The following is a 10861-nucleotide window of genomic DNA, read 5'->3' as shown; positions in this document are numbered from 1 at the left end:
ATTCGAAGAAAGGTGGAAATATTCTGTGCAAGAATAGAAGGATGATTATGAAAGTGGAATATGTCAAGAAACCAAAACATTCGAGTTTTTCTCTTATTTCATGTTACATACATCGATTTGCATTTCAATGTTACGAAAGAATTTTTGCAAAATAGCAGTGAAGTAAACAATGACATAAAGGTGTCACTTTCATAATAAGCCATGGCAGTTTCGCTTTCTTTTCGATAATGCTGTAACTCATTTGTGATGTACAAAAAATACAAATATATCATGGATTTCTTATCTTACATTCCACCAATTCATCAAAATATCAGAAACTGTAAATTTTCTTGTTGAAGCAGAATATTAATACAAATTAATGAAGCAAAATTACATTTACAAGATAAATAAATAAATATATTTGTTTTTAGTTTGTTTTAGTCATAAACTTTGTTATTTTTTATTATCATAAGTCTCCAATCGGGATATACATACTATTAATTTCGAAAATAGTGTAAGCTTTCGAAACAAGTTACTCATAAAATTTTACAACGATAGATAAGTTTCACGTTGGAGGACCATGCATTTTGTGAAACGTGTTCTTCCAAAATGGAAGAATATTAATAAGTCTAAATATCTCGAAACGAAAAACACTTTCATAATCACCGGCATAATTATTGAATTAAAGAAATCATTGACGTTACTATGTCCTTTTTTTTTTTGGTATATTGACTGGTATATTGAGAAGAACGTTTAAAATTCTAAAATTTGAATCTTAATCGAATCGAAGAATGAAAATTTTCAAGTGTAACAGGTGTTTAAAAGAACAAAGAAGATTTTGTGGAGGATAAAGGATGCGGAAGTTACCTGCTCTTTTTCGCACTTTCCTCAAAGTTAATATAATGGCCACGTAACTGCTGCTGATTACCAAAACCGGAACAACCAGACCGAACATAAACAGGAATCCTATGTAGCTCTCGCTTTTCGTAACGGGATCATGGACCTCCCAGGACACGCTGCAAGACACATTCCCTGCTTCAGGACCGTAGCTTCCCCAACCGAACAGAGGCGGAAGTGAGAGACAGAGTGCGTAGATCCAAACGACGAAACCTAGTATCATAGCATGCCTGGTGGGAGCAGATAATTTTAGTGAATAGAGAGAATATAGAGGATCTGAGTATTTGAGTATATAATACGTGATATCTGGATATTAGGAGATTTGGTACACGGTATTTGAAAATTTTCGATAACTCGGTTTGTACAGGTGTGCTTGGGAACTTGATAAAATTTTTAAACTTGTTGCTCGAGTATCTTAAAATTGGAGTATTCAATGTTTGAGTACTTGGAAATTTTTGCATTCGAAAGTTGAACGCCTGAAATTTAAGTATTTAAATGCTTAGTATTTTACATTTGAGTATTTGAAATTTTGATATCTGATACTTAAGTAGATGAAAAGTTTGTTATTCCGAACTTGAGTGCTTGAAATCTTAGAATTCGATATTTCGGTACTTGGAAATTTTTGCATTCGAAAGTTGAACGCCTGAAATTTAAGTACTTGAATGCTTAGCATTTTATGTTTGAGTATTTGAAAATTTGATATGTGATACTTAAGTAATTGAAAACTTGATTATTCACAACTTGAGTGCTTGAAATCTTACCATTCGATATTTCGATACCTGGAAATTTTTGTATTCGAAAGTTGAGTGCCTTAAATTTTAGTATTCGGTGTTTGAGTATTTGAATTTTTCGTATTTTATACTTGAGTATTTGAAAATTTTAATATCTGGTTCTTAAGTAGTTGAAAAGTTTGTTATTCGGAACTTGAGTACCGGAAATCTTAGAATTCCCTATTTGAATAATTGAATACTTAGTATCGGATGTTTTAGTATTTGAAAATTGAGTATTCGGTACTTGAATACTTGAAAACTTAAGTAGGGGAGAGCGGGGTAATTCCGGCCATGATTTTTCTTTATAAAAGAGGTAAGAAAACTGTTAAATTAATAAAAATTTTCTTATTTTGTGTAGTTAGCGGTGGTTTCACTATTTTTGTTAACTGAATTTCTTGGTTTTCTTCCAATTTTTCTTTCTTGAAGAGTAGAATATGGTATTCCAAACAATTGTGCTGCCTTATACATTATACGGACATCTTTTTCTTACTAATGACATCCATGCCCTTTAATAAATTTTCGCAGAAATAATAAATGATAAGAATAATAAATCTACGCCAGAAAAAAGCAATGTTAAAAGCTGGCTGGAATTACCCGTGAATTTTAACCGGTATTACCCCACACCTCATGTTCAGATATTTCAAGTAATACACTGAATTGAATTTACATATAACAAAAAATCAAATGTGACTTTGAAAGTAGAAACATTCCTCTATTTAATGAGATTAATATTACTAATTTATGTCGATTCTAAGTACTAATTTACCTTGCTTGAATATTGCCCACTGTTACAAGATTTCGTTGCAAAATGAACATTTAGGTACTGTTTAAAACAAAAGGCTGCTATAGTCACAGAAGCGATGAATATTAGCTAGTTGCATCATTAACAAGTGGTAGTACCATACAAAGTCAAATCACGCGTTTTTTATTTTGAGATATTAAAGTGGCCGGAATTACCCACAGACCGGGGTTACTCCGCTCTCCCCTACTCAATATTTGAATACTTCGACACTTAAATAGATACTACATAGACTGTGGATATTCCAGTATTCCTATTTAATTACTTTTCCACATCAAAAGAAATACACTACGCTAATGTAGTATTAGGGCCTCCAAACCCAAATAAGAAACCGACAAGGGAGAATAGAGAGGGAGTGGTTGGTGTAGCAGTCTTGCACCGACCTTCGTAGGTAACAGACGCTCCTCGAGCAACCGATAAACCGTAAAAGCAAACGCAATTACATATACCTGAGACCCTCCGAACGTCTCTGAGCGCGGCCAGAAACGGTGGCCAAGAGGCCAAACAAAAGTGCAAGAGTGAAAAAAAAAAAACAGTGACCAAGTGCACTCCCACAACCGACGATGTGGGGATTCCCCCACAGGAAATACAAGGCGAAGATCCATGTATTCCCCCCAGACCAGGCGAAGGAAATTATCCAGCAGCTGAAGGCATCCACATCCACGTTAAAAAAATCCCCGAGACGCCAGCAAAGTAGCGAATCCACAAAAACGCAAATGGAAGTCGAAGCAAACATCCCCACCTCCATTCGTTCGCACTGCTGCGGAACGCCCTAGAATCACCACCCGAAACAGCGACCAAGGAGAAACCTCCATTACCAATCGTACTAAACGGCACCCCCGCGGACATCGCCTGATTTATGCAGGAGGTGACCAAAACCATAAAGCGCATCCATCTAAAATATACAGGCAGAACGACGCAGCTGTTCGTCAAAACCGCCGAAGATCACGCCAAAATAACGGACATCCTAAAAAATAAGAACATGGAATTCCATATTTGGGTTCAAAGCGGACCAAAGAAGGAAATACGTAATACGGGGCCTGCCAAACTCTTACGCCACCGACGAAATCAAAAAAGATGTCGAGAGACAATTGAAGAAGCCCATCACCGTACTCCAGATGGTCAAGACCGAGCCTGACGGAACCCGTCATCCCCTCCCTCTATACGTGCTAGTCACCCCACCGGACGTCACTATAAACCACCTGAGAGCCCTCGAGGCTATTGTTTACCACAAATGCACGTTCAAAAAATATGCAACAAAATCAGCAGTCACCCAATGTTACCGCTGCCAATTATTCGGCCACTCCAGCGCCTATTGCAACATCAAGCAAAGGTGTGTAAGATGCGGACAAGACCATACCAGCAAGCAGTTCGATCGCGCAAATACAACCGTCAAATGCGCAAACTGCAAGCAGCATCACGTGGCCAGCTACAGACAATGCTAGCAAGGTTAAAATACCTGGAAAAAAAAGAAACGAGGAAAACAGCCGAAACCATCCGCACCACCAGCCGACTACTCACGTATACCTCATACCGAAGGGAAAACGTGACCTTCGCAAATATGGCAAGCGGCCAAACTCGCACCCATCATACTCCGGCTCAGACAAGGCCACCTCCACCACCCTCAAGAACCGCCAGCCAGGCCTAGAACCTCCTAGCCACCGAACTCCAGGGCCTATACGAGGAACTAAATGACCTGAACATCCCCAAGCTCATCGAGGACATCAAGGCTCTCATTATAGAGTACAGAGCGGCAACCTCAGATATCAAATACGCGCACATCTTTGAAAACAATGTATTGATCCCGATTATAAAGGTGTGCTTGGCTCTTCAATATCACACACGGTTGCCGTGTGACTGTTGATAGAAGGGAATATACACCTATAACGTCGCGCTTGGAGATAGTATTTCTTCGCGATTTTCACGTAACGTACAGGTACGATAATCGTACTCTAAATGGAGTACGATTCTGCAATGCATTCTGGACATTGGCGCCGAATTTTCAAACTACAATGGTGGGGGCAAGTACAGATAATATAAATATTTCGACATTAAAAATAATCGCTACAAATAAATATTCCCAACGTAATCTTACCTCTTTTTGATACCGATGTAGCGGCACGCTACATACCTGCGTAATAAACATTCGGCGGGCAGACGGCTAGCAGGAAAAACACTTGAAAATATCAAGAACAAGCTAGCACTGTTTAGGATCCTCACGCCAGCGAAGCTATTTTTGAGAAGTCGTTTGTCAATCAATAATAAGGACGTTGGAAATTTACTCGTCCCTTACGTAAACTCTCTCGACAATCTCAATAGCGTTCGTAGGAATCCTAAACCGAGGGTCCCTCAAGGGCCTGCCGATGGAGGTTCGTAAACCTACATGTCGCACGTAGCGGCTGGGCCCGCGGGGCACCCCGCTGCTTTGCCGAATCTACGCAGGAAACATCACTCCCACCAAGTTGCTTCCCCACACTCGGAAAATCACGCTAAGGGCGTAAAAGAGTGGGCGGTGGAAGTTCCACAAAAAAAAAGCCTAATTGGCTTAAACGGATTTCCCGTTTAGCCAATTAGAAAAAGGGTAATTCCATCGAACGGGCCTAGAGAAGTCAGCTGGTGGCCCGGCGAAGCAACGAGGGCCAGTCTGCTGTGGGAGTCTAGTAAGGATCGTTAGCGACACTACCATTAAGTCACGCGCAGTTAGTAATAATAAAATACCTTTTTAAAGTACACTCGCGTCTTGATTGAACACATATAACCATATCCTTCACCCGTTGATCGCGAAATTTCGCTTATCGCGACCATGTCCAGAACGTATCCTTCGCGATGAAGGGGGATTACCTGTATACTAGAAATAAGAGATATACTGCATATCGACTGATTAATGATTTTAGTAGGTTAATCATAATTTGCAGAAACTACGCATAAGTTTAATTGCTGGAGGAAATATATTTAAATATATTTATATACTGAAATATACATAAGTGATATAATAAAGTACAGTCTTGCGTCGAACTTCATAGGCAACAGACGCTCCTCAAGCAATCGAAAAACCGTAAAACCAAACGCAATTATACCTGAGACCCTCCGAACGTCTCCGAGCGCGGCCAGAAACGGTGGCCAAGAGGCCAAACAAAAGTGCAAGAGTGAAAAAAAAAAAACAGTGACCAAGTGCACTCCCACAACCGACGATGTGGGGATTCCCCCACAGGAAATACAAGGCGAAGATCCATGTATTCCCCCCAGACCAGGCGAAGGAAATTATCCAGCAGCTGAAGGCATCCACATCCACGTTAAAAAAATCCCCGAGACGCCAGCAAAGTAGCGAATCCACAAAAACGCAAATGGAAGTCGAAGCAAACATCCCCACCTCCATTCGTTCGCACTGCTGCGGAACGCCCTAGAATCACCACCCGAAACAGCGACCAAGGAGAAACCTCCATTACCAATCGTACTAAACGGCACCCCCGCGGACATCGCCTGATTTATGCAGGAGGTGACCAAAACCACAAAGCGCATCCATCTAAAATATACAGGCAGAACGACGCAGCTGTTCGTCAAAACCGCCGAAGATCACGCCAAAATAACGGACATCCTAAAAAATAAGAACATGGAATTCCATATTTGGGTTCAAAGCGGACCAAAGAAGGAAATACGTAATACGGGGCCTGCCAAACTCTTACGCCACCGACGAAATCAAAAAAGATGTCGAGAGACAATTGAAGAAGCCCATCACCGTACACCAGATGGTCAAGACCGAGCTTGACGGAACCCGTCATCCCCTCCCTCTATACGTGCTAGTCACCCCACCGGACGTCACTATAAACCACCTGAGAGCCCTCGAGGCTATTGTTTACCACAAATGCACGTTCAAAAAATATGCAACAAAATCAGCAGTCACCCAATGTTACCGCTGCCAATTATTCGGCCACTCCAGCGCCTATTGCAACATCAAGCAAAGGTGTGTAAGATGCGGACAAGACCATACCAGCAAGCAGTTCGATCGCGCAAATACAACCGTCAAATGCGCAAACTGCAAGCAGCATCACGTGGCCAGCTACAGACAATGCTAGCAAGGTTAAAATACCTGGAAAAAAAAAGAAACGAGGAAAACAGCCGAAACCATCCGCACCACCAGCCGACCACTCACGTATACCTCATACCGAAGGGAAAACGTGACCTTCGCAAATATGGCAAGCGGCCAAACTCGCACCCATCATACTCCGGCTCAGACAAGGCCACCTCCACCACCCTCAAGAACCGCCAGCCAGGCCTAGAACCTCCTAGCCACCGAACTCCAGGGCCTATACGAGGAACTAAATGACCTGAACATCCCCAAGCTCATCGAGGACATCAAGGCTCTCATTATAGAGTACAGAGCGGCAACCTCAGATATCAAATACGCGCACATCTTTGAAAACAATGGACCCTAACGCCCCCCGCACCGTCAACCTCATGGTATACAACATTCAAGGTATACGCAATCACACACTTGAACTGCAACACATCCTCCGCACGCACAACATTCACATTGCAATAATTACAGAAACCCAGCTTTCACAGAAAACAAAAATATCCATACCCGGCTACACAATACACAGACACGATCGCCACACACATGATGGAGGCGTACTAATCCTAATCCAACACGACCCCATCACCCTCCCAACAATAAACAACACAGGAACACTAGAGACAATTGCCATCAAAACTAGGCTACACAACCACCCCCTCACAATCGTAGGGATATATAACCCCCCGCGCAACAACCTGAACGCTCATACACTGAAAGCCTTAATGAAAAACGGCCCCACCATGCTGGCAGGGGACTTCAACGCCAGGCACCAACTATGGCACTGCCAGGCCAGAAACGCAAACGGCAGGGTCATAAACGACCTCATCACACATCACCCGATCACAATTTGCGCCCTATATCCCCACCATTCCAAACCATTCACCGAGCACCATCGACTTTATCCTATCAAACAAAGTCATAGTAAGCAACACGCGCACAATCGCAGCAGGTTCATCAGACCACGTGCCGGTCCTCTTCAACCTCCCGGCCATTCCCCCCTCCCCAAACGCAACCATCACCAGACCTGACTATCGTACCACCGACTGGGACAAATACAGAACCACCATAAACGACCAAATCCTAAATGCGAAACCACTAATCCACAACCCTGCAGACATAGACCGCGAAATCAACACGCTCACACGCATCATCTCACACTCCGCAGAACAGACAGTATATACCTCGTAAAACCGTCCTCACCCGCCTCCCAAACATACCGCCACACATCAAAAACCTAATCAAGACTACGAATAGAATGCGCACGCTTTGGCAAACGCACAGACACCACGAAACAAGAGCGCTCCTAAACAAGTACACGAGACTAGTCCAGCACCACCTAATAGAATGGCGAAACGCACAGTGGGACAGAAAACTACAACGACTGAACCTGAAAGACAACTCCTGGAAAGTGACAAAATTTTTCAACACTCAAAACCATCGCACCATTCCCAACCTACAAACCCACAACTCAATAACACAAACAGACTCGGACAAAGCGGAAGCGCTAGCAGCACATTACGCAAACATTCACCAGCAAGCACGCAGTCACGGTAACCCATCATTCACAGCTCAAATCCATGCTCACATACGCAAGCTCGTAGAAGCCCAACTTCCTCACGGAACGCCATCACCCCCCACCAAACTTTCTTCACCAACAGAAGTCCAAACCATCCTTTCAAAACTCAGGAATAACAAGGCCCCCGGTCACGACAACATCCAAAACACCCTACTAAAAAATCTCCCTAAAAGAGCAATAGTCAGACTAACATACATAATCAACGCCATCCTCATCCACAGCTACTTTCCCAATACCTGGAAGAACGCGACCATCATCCCCATACCCAAACCTAATAAAAATCCGACCCTCCCCTCCAGCTACCGTCCCATCAGCCTCCTCCCATCTTTCTCCAAAATGGTAGAAAAAATCATCCTCGCCTATCCTCCTCCCTGAACGACCACAACACCATCCCCCCCACTCAATTCGGTTTCCGCCAAAAGCATTCCACCGTCCACCAACTAACCAGAGTAACTAGCGATATAAAAGCCCAGCTGGCTATAAAAAACACCACCGCCATGATCCTCCTGGATACGGAAAAGGCCTTCGACACAGTATGGATCGAAGGCCTCACCCACCACCTCCTAACCCACAAGGTCCTCATCTTTCTTACAAAACTAATTCATTTATTCCTCACACAACGTAAAATAACAGTCAGAATAGGACAGACCTACTCTCAAACGCACAACATAATGGCCGGAGTCCCGCAAGGCTCCGTCCTCTCCCCCACACTCTTCAACGTCTTCATTGCTCATGCCTTCCGCGACCTTCCCAAGCAGGCAAGCATGCAGGCTTCGCAGACGACATCGCGCTATACACCGTCAGCCCCCACACAAGGCCATAAACAGAATACAAAACGCAGCTCACCTAATAATCAACAGATTAAAGAAATGGAAACTAAACACCAACACCGACAAAACCGAAGCCATCCTATTCACATACAAAAAATCACTTCCACCCGCAGTCAACATCCACAATTCCACCATTCAGTTCCAGAATTCCGTCAAATACCTAGGCATACAGATAGACACCAGACTCACTTGGGCCACCCAAATAGCGCAAGCGATTAAAAAAGCCACCTCCATCCTCGCCAGATATTACCACTTTCTAAAATCTCCAGTCCTCCCTATCAAACTCAAACTCCTACTCTATAAATCCATCATCCGCCCCGTCCTCACGTACGCCTCTCCTGTATGGTACACGACGGCACACACACACATGAACAAAATCCAGAGAACGCAGAACAAATGCCTCCGAATCGCCGCCAAAATCTCCAGACGCACACTAATCACCGAAATACACCGCACCTTAAACATTCCATTAATAGCAGCTCACATACAGAACCTCAATACCAATCTAAACAATAAACTGGCCAACCACCCAAACTCACTATTAAGAACCGTCACGACCAACACAGCACCTACCTGGGGTTGCCGCTCAGCCCCGAATAAACGCACTCAGGCTGCGCGTACCCCTGCTACCCGGCCCAACTCAAAAGGGAAACAGTTCACTCCGAAACACTTATAATGTACATATATTCCGACAAACCTAAAGTGAAGCCTCTGACGTCACACAGGGCCTAAAAGTGGGAGATGTAGGGGAACTTGCGACGGCTCGCTGTTAGTAAGCCAATAGGGATAGAATAAAGCTACCGCAGTTACTCTTAGGTCTTCCAAGCCAATAGGGATAGAATAAGGCTATCGCACTTACTCTTCTATGAACAATAGATGACGATCGGGTCTCGTTCGAGCAGTCGATAAATAGATGAACAGTCGATAATTGACTGGAATGATATTTTTAAACATTATTTTTTTATCCCATGTTCCCAAAATTTCTCTTTTATTTGGATAAGCTTATTTTACACGTTAAAATTCAAGCAAAACAATGGTATTTTTTCAAAATTATTCTACGAATGGGAACAGTGTCGAATTAGCAATTGAAACTTTAGCAGCGATTATTACTATATTTATTGCTATGAAATGAGCCCAAGGTCGAAATATTATCTTTAAACAAAGCCGAAATATTACGGTTAAAGTGAGGACATGTCGTCTGATTTTGTCAAATTTTTCAAAATTTTAACATTAAATAGTAGCTGTTTGAAATTTGAAATTTTTCAAAATTTTGACATTAAATAGCGGCTGTTTGATGGCTTTTATTGGCTGTAAAAAGTAACTGTCGGTCTGTGGTGGTACGCTATTTTTCATTGCAGCCAGAAATTTTTAAGCAATTTTCTAATGCGCCGAAATCTCCTTTTATTATTCAGGAATAGCAAAAAAATATTTCCTTTTTAGTTTTCTAACTGTTAAAAAATATTAATACTTCTCCTGAGGCTTCCTTTACAATGAGTCGCTTAGAAATTAACGTCTGCGCTATTAAATATGTCTTACGCGCCAACGTAGGTAAGAAGACAAGGCGACCAAATTATTTTTAGTTTTCCGTTCTTTTATCAGCGTATTACATTATCGACAGCTGACTTAAATTCGTTTGTCTAAACCATTTACCTTCAACGCAACTTCCCCTCAAGGGCCTGCAGTGTAAGACCCAAGAGTAGTGGGGATGACCTGAACGGCCTGTTTTGCCTCCATTTTGCTAGGCTGTGACATCAGAGGCTTGACTTTAGGTTTGTCGGATATTACGCAACCATTGGGTGCCTACCCGTTAATATAAGACAAACTGTAAATATACCATAATGTAAATAACTTGTAAATACAAACTAACCTCACTAACATAACATAGAATAAGCCCCAACTAACTACTAACTACCAACTAACACCCCCCACCCCCCC

General features: G+C 42.6%; 1 protein-coding gene across 1 annotated transcript in view; it reads right to left on the bottom strand.

Moving 5' to 3' along the window:
* Window positions 1–10861, bottom strand: part of LOC108576618 (rhodopsin-like) — a 34691-nt gene that overhangs the window by 5124 nt on the left and 18706 nt on the right. The window contains exon 4 of the mRNA XM_017939640.1: window positions 847–1106. Coding sequence (XP_017795129.1) covers window positions 847–1106 — 260 coding nt within the window. The remainder of the gene's footprint in view (window positions 1–846; window positions 1107–10861) is intronic.

This window comes from Habropoda laboriosa, unplaced genomic scaffold (assembly GCF_001263275.1).
Source record: "Habropoda laboriosa isolate 0110345459 unplaced genomic scaffold, ASM126327v1 scaffold473, whole genome shotgun sequence".
Classification (NCBI taxonomy): Eukaryota; Metazoa; Arthropoda; class Insecta; order Hymenoptera; family Apidae; genus Habropoda; species Habropoda laboriosa.
This window is presented reverse-complemented; position numbering and strand designations above follow the sequence as displayed.